The following is a 12,290-nucleotide window of genomic DNA, read 5'->3' as shown; positions in this document are numbered from 1 at the left end:
CCTTGGGAAAGGATGGGAGAAAGATTCATTGTATAAACTGTCAGTAATGTAGTGGGGTCCTTCATCAAGGGGACCCGGCCTCCCCTTCATTCAAGGGGTTCTGGGTCTATAAACTGGCTCAAGTCTGGAAACTGATTGAGGGACCATGATTCTCTCGTTTCATAATTCAAATTAGTATTTTGTCCATTTGACCTAGAAATTTTCTGTTTGTATAATTTAAGTAGGAATGCAGTAGGCTTCCTATCAATTGCACTTCTAGGAACACCATGATTATTTAGACAATGCCAGAGCTCTACACAATTCAGACTATTCTTATTGTCGCTTTGTTTCTGCTGTCCATTACAGTAGCTATGGCCATCTTGCCTTTGTCAGTTGAGTGCTGCCACTTGGCCCCTGCGAGCTCGGGATCCAATTATTCCCATTGTATTTAAATTTTGTAGCTGAGTGACTGTGGTTCCTACAGTTAGATCTGACATACAGAGAAGAGCAATACAGAGCTCTTCAAAGATACAGGTGCTGCCCTCAAAACTCTATTTCTCAAGAAATTGGTCAAGAGTATATCTTCTAAACCCTCCCAGCTGGGATGAGCAGGTCTAAAGTGACTAATCCACTTTGCCATCGCAATCTCCCTAAGCCTTTGGATCCCTTCCTCTACATTAAACCAAAGGAAATCAGGCATTTCCAGCTCACTCACAATGGGCCATCTTTTAATCCATATTTCAGCTAACCAAGTCAATAAACTATTAGAACCTTTTTTTAACTCCCCAAGCTTCAATATTAAATGCAAAGTCCCTACTTAGTGGGCCCAAATCAATAAATTCAGCCTGATTCGACTCTTATGTTCCTTCCACCATCATCCCACACCCTTAATATCCATTCCCATGCCTGTTCTCCAGATTGCAGTTTACATACATTAAAGAACTCAAGCAGTTCTTTTCGAATGTAGTGCACCTCCTCATGGGTCACACTCAGAACTTTACCTCCAGGGGCCCACCAAGACTTTAGTCTAGTTACAGGCCTGGAAGCAAACAGAGATGTTGGGGGTGGCTTCTGAGGAGAATCAACGTTATTTTGCCTGGCAACTGTCTCAAGGGAGACAATCACTGTTGCCTCAGATAGCATAGGATTTCTCTCTTCAGACAAAGGTGGAAAGGCTGATGGCAGCATGGGTGGGAGAGGGGATGTTGCCACTACTGGGGATGGGGAAGCTGTTCCTTCTGGCAAAAAAGGTTCATCAGAGATTACTAATTCAGTGTCCCCAGCTTCATCAGGGTCCTCCCACATGTCCCCATTCCAAGTTGCAGGGTACCATTCTTTTCCAATCAATGCCCTCACTCTAACAGTAGACACCTGGTGAGGCTGTGCATGTATCTTTCGTTGCAGGTCAGCCACTAGTGTGATAAGAGCTTGTGTCTGTGTTTCCACAATTTCAGTTATTTCTCTACAGAAGTTAAGACTCTCACTCAGGGCAATATTAGCAGATTTGAGGCTCAGTATCTGCTTCTGAAACCAGGTGACAGAATCCCTGAGTTCATCATTTTCTTTCATCGCTTTGTCCCTGAACTTAGGAGCAACCAACCAGCTTCATTATGTTCCTTGTTTCTCCACATATGATGAAAGGTATTATGTATAAAGTCACTAAACTCCTTGCCTCTTACGAGCAGTGAGTCAGGAGTGTCAAATGCATTTATTTTGCATAACTCTCTAAACAGTTCATGCCAAGGACTCTCAGTGTTCTCCATGCTATTAAAAATAGAGTCCTTAGCATTTTGGGGTCTAATCATCTTAAGCAGCCAACTCCAGAAACCCCCAAACCAATGAAAGAACTCCATCCTTCATATTCTGTTCCTCTAGAACCACTCCTGGTACCAAAATTTGTATTAGTCAAGGTTCTCTTACAGGGACAGAACTAATAGGATCTCTCTCTCTCTATATATATATATATATATGTGTGTGTGTGTGTGTGTATATATGTGTATATATATACTTGTATATATGTATATATATGACTTATATATGTGTGTGTATGTATGTGTATATATATACTTGTATATATGTATATATATGACTTATATGTGTGTGTGTGTGTGTGTATATATATAGTGGAGCTTATTAAGCATTACCTTACATGATCACAAGGTCCCACAATAGGCTGTCTGCAAGCTGAGGAGGAAGGAGAGCCAGTCCAAGTCCCCAAACTGAAGAACTTGGAGTCTGACGTTCGAGGGCAGAAAGTCTGACGTTCGGGAGAAAGATGTAGGCTGGGAGGCCAGATCCATTCCTTGTTTTCACGTTTTTCTGCCTGCTGATTAGATGGAGGCTGATTAGATGGTGCCCACCAGATTAAGGTGGATTACCTTCCCCAGCCCACTGACCCAAATGTTAATAATCTCTTTTGGCAACACCTTCACAGACATACCCAGGATTAATATTTTGTATCCTTCAATCCAATCAAGTTGACATTCAGTATTAACTATCACACCTCCAAATGAGGAAACAGTGTGAATAAAATAGTCACCCAGAAGAACCTGCGATTTATAAATAAGCATGTGACTGCATATTCGGCCTCTCTGGTAATCAAAGAAAATGCTAACACAAATAACTACATATGTTGCTTATCTACAGAATTAACTATGATTTTAAAGTTACTGTTTAGTTCTGGCAAGAGACTCTGAGATAAACACTGGTACTCTTGATTGGAAAGAAAGTAAAGGTTACAGCCACAACTTATGAATCTATCAAAAGCTTTAAATACACTTCTAACCTTTGATTGAGTAATTCTGCTTGTCGGAATATACGCTAAGGAAAAACTTATGAAATCCAGATATTTAAGTTCATATGGTTTATCACAGCACTATTCAACTAGCAAAGAAAAGGAAACAACCTAGTAATTAAAATGAGTTAAAGAGCTTTTCTACTATTATATGAGAAAATGCTTGTGACATAATGTTTGGTAGTAAAAGCTCAGCACTTGAAATCCCACATTCAGTAAAATCTCAAGAATATAAAGCAAATATTCATAAATGCATAAAAAAGACTAAAGGTAAATAGCTTTAATGTGCTAGAGATTGCCAGCAATTCTTAGGGTTTAGGTATCTTTTTGGCTTTTTCTCTATTTATTTTTTTTTCTTTTTGCACTAAAAGCATGTGTTACTGTGATGAGGGGCAAAACCTTTCATTAAAGGGCTCAAGGAACATCTACCCACCACTGTCTGTAAGGGTTCACCCAGGAGACAGCAACAGCAGCAGGGGACCTCCAACCCTGCTCCCAATAAGGAACTAACACTGAAGATTTGGAGGGCAGTTTCCCATGAGCAGTTTCTTCCCTGAAGACGAAGAGAAAATTCACCTCCCAGGACTGGATCACACCATCTCACACCTTGGAGGGCTCTGCAGCTTGTATCAGCCACAGTACAGTCAATGAAGACACAGCTAGAGCCATCAATCCCACCTGCACTGCAGAGCAAGTTCTTGTCACTGCTCTGAACCTCTGGGTTCTCATCTCTACAATGGACTCTTGGCAATACTCTGTTTAAGAGTATTTATGGGAACTAGACAAGATAAGAACTGGTTTTTTGTTGCAAGATACAGCTGAGCTTTTTTAACTTCATGAATAAATATCCAACACATGAAGACACACTAATGATGCATTTCTTGACTTAATGTCAGACTGTTGTCATATAATTAAATTTTTTATATGATTATTTTCCCTTCTTCAAATAACAGTCATTTATTTAACATTAGATGCTTTCATAGTTAAATTTTCCAAAATATATCAAATGTTTCCCTGCTAGATAATTTGCTACACACTACGAAACACTATTTACTTTCTTTTTCAAATGACCTGGGGTCCTTACTATAAACAAAGTATGTGTTAGAGGAGGAAGGGGGCCAGTATCTTTAAGTAACTCCAGTGTACTTTCATTGTAATTACCCCATTAATATCGAATATATTATCACAACAGCCTAACTTTGCAGATTGCTCCAATTTCCAGGATGAGAAAATTGAGGCTCAGAGAAAGAAAGTAAAATGCTGAAGGTTACACAACTAGTAGGCAGGAGAGTAACTAACCCAGATTGAGTTCCAAAGCCCTGGCTCTTTAATAGCACAAGGAACTGTCACATCCTCCAGTGATGGCTGGAGCTGAGATTGTTTTAGTTCTGTAACAAATGCTACTTCGTTCTTGTATCTGACCTCTGCAGTTTGTGGGGCTTTCAATTTTCGCTGTTTAGTCAGTTTATTAATTTTTTTGGCTTTTCTGTAAGGAATTCTCTGGAACATTTTGATACCTTCAACCCGTCCTACCCTAAGAAATTAAGGAAATCGCTTATGATTATGTCTAAGGCCAGTAGGTTCTAAATGAGTCTGTAAAAGTCTCTAAGTGTGCTGCAATGACCTAATGACTTATTCTTTGTTACCTGGCAGGACTTTCTGCTTCTTTCCAACTTTCCAGCTGCATTTCAGATAATTAAAGTTATTTTCTCTCAGGACAGGGGAGGCGGACTACTGTTCCACCTAGACATAAATGTATATATTACCAAAAAAAAAAAAAAAAAAAGTTAAACTGTTAATCATGGGCGCGGCGGCTCACGCCTATAATCCCAGCACTTTGGAAGGCCAAGGCGGGCGGATCACCTGAGGTCGGGAGTTCGAGACCAGTCTGACTAACATGGAGAAATCCTGTCTCTACTAAAAATACAAAATTAGCCAGGCGTGGAGGCACAGGCTTGTAATCCCGGGTACTTGGGAGGTTGAGGCAGGAAAATTGCTTGAACCCAGGAGGCGGAGGTTGTGGTGAGCCGAGATCATGCCATTGCACTCCAGCCTGGGCAACAAGAGCAAAAACTCCGTCTCAGAAAATAAAAAATAAAAATAAATTAATTAATCATTGCTCATTTCTGTTTATTAAATGCCTTTTCCGTTCTCACTGTGATTCTACAATCACTGCCTCTGTAAAACCCTGGAATGCAGGTGTTCTTGCCTCCATTTTATAGATGAGGAAATCAAGACTCAGGGCATTCGGTGAGGAGTTTATTTCAATTCAACATGGCTGTGCTGCACATGGCAGTTGGACTAAAGATCTGTCAGCATCGGGGGTTCTTCATGATCTAACTAAAGTGAATCATAAGTGCTTTCCCACTGCGTCAAGAAGGCCTGGAGTTTGTGCAGCCCAGGTAGAGGTGAGCAAAGCCTCTGTGTTGCACATCTCCAGGGCTCAGCCTCTCATTGTATTCAATGCAGATGACAGCCCCAAAGGCACCGCCCATACATTGTACAGACAACTGGCCTGGCTCTCTGGATTGTGCAGGACAGGCCTTAATGGCAGAAGGTAGGGGAGACGAGGGCGTCACAAAAGTGCTTGGGGAACTATAAAGTACATATGTTTATTGCGGCACTATTCACAATAGCAAAGACTTGGAATCAACCCAAATAACCATCAATGACAGACTGGATTAAGAAAATGTGGCACATACACATCATGGAATACTATGCAGCCATAAAAAAGGATGAGTTCGTGTCCTTTGTAGGGACATGGATGCAGCTGGAAACCATCATTCTCAGCAAACTAACACAAGAACAGAAAACCAAACACTGCATGTTCTCACTCACAGGTGGGAACTGAACAATGAGATCACTTGAACACAGGAAGGGGAACATCACACACCTGGGCCTGTGGTGGGGTGGTGGGAGGGGGAGGGATAGCATTAGGAGACATACCTAATGTAAATGGCGAGTTAATGGGTGCAGCACACCAACATGGCACATGTATATATATGTAACAAACCTGCACGTTGTGCACATGTACCCTAGAACATAAAGTACAATTTAAAAAAAAGAAAAGAAAAGCAGCACAGGACGGTTCAGATATCACACAGGAGAAGCACAGGGTGTTCCCCTGGGCGGGGATTTAAAGCAAGGGCCTCAAGTTCCCTGCGCTTGTCTCTGGGCAGAAGGGGCAGATAATGCTATGATACACTTTTTTGTAGGTGGTGCCAGTTGACTGCATTTAACCAACCAAGGTATGTAACGAAATCCTTGTGGAGGTTTTCATGGCAAAAGTAGAGCGAATTCACAAACTGCACTGTGTCTGGCAGCTTCACACAAAAGCAATGGGAACAAATCACAACCCTTGTCCAGCAATTCTTCCTGTTTTGGAACGATCTTTGCTCAACACCCCATCCATGGGTACAGGGCCCCCAAAGGCCAACAAGACAGGGACTCTCTCCAGGGACAAATGCCCCGTGGCTAGCTCAGAGAGGCCGCCCAGCTATCCAGCGGCCGCGCAGCCAGCCAAGATTTCAACACAGGTCTGCCCTATTTGGTCACCATTCCCGACAGTGCTGGGCCAGGCCATCTTGACACATTGGAGAGTTTTCCCTGCACTCCAGGGGGAATTCTCAACCACAACCTCTGTATCCGGTAGTGGCAGATGGAAAGAGAAACGGTTAGAAAAGCGTGGTTCTTGCGCAGGAAAGTTGGAGCAAAGAAGAGTTCAGAAGTGGGCGGGTGTGTGTTCAAAAAAAAAAAAAAAAAAAAGGGTGGAAACCCCACTAGCCAAGTCTGCAGAAAAAAAATGAAGTCTGCCTATCTCCGGGCCAGAGCCCCTCCCCTCGGCCCGCGCGGGAGGAGTGTGACCCAGGTGCCGCTTCCTCTCTCGGCTGAGGGTCAGGAGCCCGGGAGCGCGACCCTCCCCCGGCCCGGCCCGGTCCGGCCCTTCCCCGCGGTCTCTGCCCGGGCTGATGCCCAGGACGAGCAGCCCCAACGGCACGGCGCGGCCACTCAGCCTCGGTGAGTACCCGCCGTGGGGAGGGGTCCTGGGGACCCACTGGAGGCCGCGGCCCGCAGCAGCCAGGGGCCGAGCCGCGGTCACGGACTCCCGGGTGTCCCGGTCCGTGCCCGGCCTCCAGGCGGAGGAGGCGCCCGCTGGGCTCAGATCCCCGACTCCAGCCCCGGTTCCCCGGCGCCTGGGCTGCGCGGAGTCCCTGTCCCGCGTCCCGGACGGCGACGCGCAGCCTCCACGCGCCCCGAGCTGGAGAGGCCGCCAGCCCGCCCGCCCAGGGCGTGTCGTCCGCTTTCTGTTTCTTTGTGCGGGGCATGTGGAATGTGTGGGGCCAGCACTGTCCCCCTAAAGAACAGTTAGGGAAGAGTCCACATCACAAGTTGCGTCTGTGCTGCTCCCCCAGCCAGGGGCCGACCGGGCAGGCTCTGGTGAACTCCAGGCAACTCCAGCTTTGCCCAGGGACTTGCTGGCTCCGCTGGGCGCCGCAAAGGCACACAGATGCGGGGGAATCCTGCGGCCTGGATCCTTTGGGGATTTGTCATTCCTCGCTGCTTGTTTTCTTTCTCTTTTAAACCATCACGTTTTCTTGCTGACAGGAAATCATATGCGATGAAAGTCTTTGTAGGTGGTTGGAAACATTGCTGGGCCTCTCTCTGCCCTCTTCCTCTGCTGTTACTTTTGCAATAATAACTACCATTTTATTTTACCTAAAAACCTAATGCATATCCCTCTTATCCCCCACCCTGCCGCGGTCTTATTCTTAGAGTCTGTCAGAGAGGAGAGAGCCTGAGTCTATCATGTGATAATGTTACCTTATTGATACGATGATGATATGGGTATTGGAGACACCAACTCTTTTATAAGTCTTTGAAATCCAGGGAGTTGTGAGGCCTCAACCCTCACCCTGCCCGAGCCTGGAGCTTGGCATGGAGGAGCGTAGCTTCGGTCTACGTGTGTACACGGCACTCCGTGTGCCCGTGGTTGTGCTTGGGTCGGCCTGGGAGTGCGCGGGCATCAATGGTACTTGAGAGCGAGGCCCCTCAGTCTGCACTGGGATCACTGCACTGCCTCTAAACAAGGCAGCCTCTCTTAGCTCCAGTTTCCTCATCTGCAAAGTACGAATAATAACAGGAGATTCCTCATCCAGCAGTAAGAAGTCCGTGTCAATGTCCCGGCACGGAGACTGACACATCATAAGTGCTGGATCCGTGCTGGGCATGTTTATATCATTGTACATGAGACTGTGGTTCCCGGAGTTTACGTGTGTGTGTGTAACTTGAGCACGTGTTTGTGTGTGTGTATATGGCGGGTCCTGGGTTAAAGGGACAGAAGCCACTGTCATTATTCCAATTCAGGCACTGAGGAGGTGAAGCTGACAGGCATTCCCATGTCTACAGAGGATGGGCTTGCCTGACCCCCGCCCCCGTGCCCAGCCCAGCCCAGCCGCTCAAGCAGTTCTCCAGGACTCAGGTTTCAGACCTTCAACACTTGCCTTGGGAGACAAACAGTGGCGCAGCCCTTGCTTGCAAGCCATTCCGCTTTAGACTTCGGACTGATTTATGGCAGGATCCCTGCTGTGCGAGAACGGCAGGGGGGTGGCGGGGGGCGGCTATTTCTTGCTGCTAACTCAGGCAGGATGTGTCTATATCCTGTCTCAGTTTATGTAGCCGCTGCTCATCAGAGCCAGAGGTTAGAGTGGAGAGGACCCACTTCCGCCAGGCAGGCCTGCTTTGCTCAGCTCAGCTGGGCTAGGTCCCAATGCCACATTTACTGCGCGGCAGTCATGCACAGCGATCCGTGGCCTTGCCCTTGGATGGAAGGGGTCAAGGCTCAGTGAGAAGACGGCCAGGTTTGGCAGCTTTATATAGAATACACCGCCTCTGGCAGAAGCAGAGGATTGCATTAAGTGCCAAATGAAATTCCACCTCAGCCATTGCTCAGTTCCTCCAGATGTCACGGGCACTGGGAGTCGCAGGGCGCTGGTGGTCAGCAGCTGGACCTTGCCAAGGGTGCCAGTGGTTGGGCAAGTATTTCTGGGGACTTGCAGAGCTCCCTGGGGAGCAAAGGGGTGGGAAGTACAAGGCATTCTGCGCTTGTGATGGGAACAAGTGAACCCGTCTGCAATGAGTAGGAAGAGGTCCCCTCCACAGGGGTGAGAGGCTGGACCACGCCAAGTCAGTTTGCCTCTTCGGGTGGCAGACCTGTATATACATCTATGCCTCAAGTGCCTGTCTGAGGCCACAGCCAAAACATCTTCCAGTAACTGAGCACACACAGTGGGCCAACAGCACGCTCTAAACACAAAACCAAACAGTAAAGTTAACAGTGAATGAAGGGTTAAAAATAGGAAAAAGACACCTTCTCCCTACCTCAATGGCAATTACTGTATTTATTGAGGATAATCCTTCCAGAAGTAAATTTGCTGATACAAATATTTCTTATTTGACATAATAAAAACGTATTTTATATATTTTATGTCATCTTGCTTTTTTCCATCAGAATATCTCTGAAAGGTTATACCTTGTTGTTTTGTTTAACCAGTTCCTCTGCTGATGGGCATTTAGGCTGTATGCAGACTTCATTTAATTTTTTAAACCACATACAGTACTCCTGAGACAATGCGTAAGGAGGATTTTACGTGCTTGTGTCTGTAAACTGTTGGGATAAATTCTCCCACCTCAGCATTTGATTTCTGGGACAAAGTATATATCCATTTAAAACGTTAGTTGATCTTAAGAAACTACCCTCCTAAAGTTCACACTGGTTTCTCACACGCACAAATAGCCTGTGAAAGTCACTATTTCACTATTTCCCTGCATCCTCACTCACACTGCACTTTTTTATCTTAGCCAAACTGAGGGGTTAAAAAAAAAAAAATGCTGTCACTTTGGAATGAGCCTCTGTAATTAAGTGAGATGGAGCATGTTTTCTTACTTCCATAAGAGGCTGCATTACTTTTCTGGGAAGTGTCGGTTGATGCCTTTGTCCATTTCCTGTCAGCACCCCACCCCCGTGAGGAAACGTGCCCCAGAAGTGAAAGGACATGTCCTCATCACATGATGAGTAAGAGGCAGAGCAGAGGCCCGAGCAACATCCGTGTTGTGGAGTCAGCCCTGGGTTTGACTGCCCTCCAATGTTCACCAGCTTTGGGAGAGACAGGAAATACCTCAGCACCTCAGTTTTCCCATCTGCGAGTGGGAATAACAGCCACTTCCCCAGAGTCACCTGATGAAAAACAGCAGAAGGGCCTGGACCTGCGCCCAGTGGCAGAGGCTTGGGCGGTGGCTTTTGTTAACGGAAAACGCAATTTATTGGCGCAAACCTGGCCTGAGGATGCTGGTAATTTCAGGAGTCACCCTCCAGACAGCTGTTGTTTTTAGCTTTTGATAAAATAACAACAAACTTAGATGCCAAGCCCTGGTAAGGGCCTTGCTTGGGTCTCCCCTGCATACCTGCTATGATAGGCATTTTTCTTTCCTTTCCTTTCCTTTTTTTTTTTTTTTTTTTTTTTTTTTGAGACAGAGGCTCGTGCTCTGTCATTCAGGCTGGACTGCAGTGGTGCGATCTCGGATCATTGCACTCTCCACCACCTGCATTGAAGAGATTGTCTGCCTCAACCCCCAAGTAGCTGGGACTACAGGCATGCACCACCACACCCGGCTAATTTTTGTATTTTTTGTAGAGATTTTCGGGTGAAACACAGTTGCCAGACCCCACAGGCAACGGAGGCCAACCCAAGGGGAGAGTTGCAGGGTATGTGGGCCCGCAGCTTGTATGCGCCAGGCAGGGCATGCTGCTGTGGATCTGCACACCGAGGAACTGCATGCACAGACACTCAGGACCTGCCTGCCACCCCCAGCTCCTCAGCCGAGCCTGTGTCCCACCCCAATCCACCGTTGTGCCCATGCTCTGCTTTCTGTGGTCAGGCCTGGCCTGCACTGGGCTGCTGCTGTCCTTGCCCGCCTCAGCAGCTGGCTCAGGGTGGCCCTCGAGCCCTCCCTCACGCACCGTCCCAGGCCTGCTGCCTTTCCAGTCGCACCCCTTACAACTGCTCAGGTTAGACTCCTCAACACACTGTGGGCCCGGTGCACACTTACCTGCTGGTCTGCTAGGACCCAGTTTCCCAACCCTAGAAAACCACCCACCATGGCCGTGGGCACAGTTTGAAGCCCTGACAGATTCCTGAGTCTGCCCTCTTCTCAGGATTCTGACCTCTCCAGGGGCTCTGTGACCCTGCCTGTCCCCCACTCAGGGCCTGTCACAGAGAGCTGTTTGCTGAGCCACTTTGAGGCGGGTGGATGATTGCAGGGATGACCCAAGGTCCCCGCTCCCAGGACTGCCACCATTCCCATACCAAAAGAGCCTTTAAAAGCCTTCACTCAGGAGTTCCTGGTGTAGAACTTGGCATGGACTTGGAGGCCAGTAAACACTAAGTTGATATGGACAGGAGTCAACCCCAAATAAATTCTAAAGGCACAGTTGCTGGGCCCCAGGAATCCCACCTAGTCCTTCCCACCTTCTCACCCAGCTGGAGTTCATTTTCATATCCACTCCCTCCCCCTACCCACCTCCCCTCTCATCTTGGCCTGGGGTTTTCTTCAAATCCTTACATAATCTGAACTTCTGAGAGAATGCCAGCTCCTGTCCTTAGTTACTATACATTTTCATTTTTCTACATTCTTCCAGAACATTGTTCCTATACAAAATCTCAACCGATGGCAGAAACTGGCATGAGCCGGTTTCCCATGTGCAGGCAGAGCCTGGCCCACCGACACTGGGTTCCCTCTTGTGCAAGGCGAGGGTCAGGCGGGTCCTGGCATGACTTCTCCAGCCCCTGGAGAGTCTGTGCAGTTCTCACCCCTTCACAAGTGAGCACTGGGCTTGGTGAGGGGTACCTGCCTCGTCTGGCATCCCCCAGCTGCAGATGGGGGCAGAGCAAGGTTTGCTGCTGACCTGCCTGGCTGTGTGGTCCCTGCTCCCTCTCCCGTTCTGCTGGTGTCACCACCCCTCCTTCAGAACTCTCTATGGAATTGCATTCTAGTCTCTCTTGCTTCCACTTACGCATGTGAAAGCCAGATGTACCTTCTCTTTTCTTTTCTTTTCTTTTTTTTTTTTTTTTGAAATGGAGCTTTGCTCTTGTTGCCCAGGCTGGAGTGCAATGGTGCAATCTCACCGCAACCTCCATCTCCTGGTTTCATGCGATTCTCCTGCCTCCGCCTCCCGAGTAGCTGGGATTACAGGCATGCGTCACCACGCCTGGCTAATTTTGTATTTTTAGTATAGACAGGGTTTCTTCACATTGGTCAGGCTGGTCTCGAACTCCTGACCTCAGGTGATCCGCCTGCCTCGGCCTCCCAAAGTGCTGGGATTATAGGCATGAGCCACTGCGCCCAGCCTACCAGATGCCCCTTCTCTTATTGCCAAAACACTGTGGTCACACACTGCTTGGGGCCCAGCAGGCATAACACTGACCCTTTCCAGGTCTCAGAGGAGGAAGCGCCATTTTGG

General features: G+C 47.4%; 1 protein-coding gene across 2 annotated transcripts in view; it reads left to right on the top strand.

Annotated features, from left to right (window-relative positions):
- Positions 1-6,549: 6,549 nt before the first annotated feature.
- GYPC (glycophorin C (Gerbich blood group)) overlaps positions 6,550-12,290 on the top strand; it is a 40,748-nt gene continuing 35,007 nt past the window's right edge. The window contains exon 1 of one of the 2 annotated variants that reach the window (XM_025405356.1): positions 6,550-6,790. In XM_025405356.1, coding sequence (XP_025261141.1) covers positions 6,742-6,790 — 49 coding nt within the window. In that variant the 5' untranslated portion in view covers positions 6,550-6,741. The remainder of the gene's footprint in view (positions 6,791-12,290) is intronic. The other variant, XM_025405355.1, reaches the window with a different exon arrangement.

The sequence above is a fragment of the Theropithecus gelada genome, chromosome 12 (genome assembly GCF_003255815.1).
Source record: "Theropithecus gelada isolate Dixy chromosome 12, Tgel_1.0, whole genome shotgun sequence".
NCBI classification, from domain to species: Eukaryota; Metazoa; Chordata; class Mammalia; order Primates; family Cercopithecidae; genus Theropithecus; species Theropithecus gelada.
This window is presented reverse-complemented; position numbering and strand designations above follow the sequence as displayed.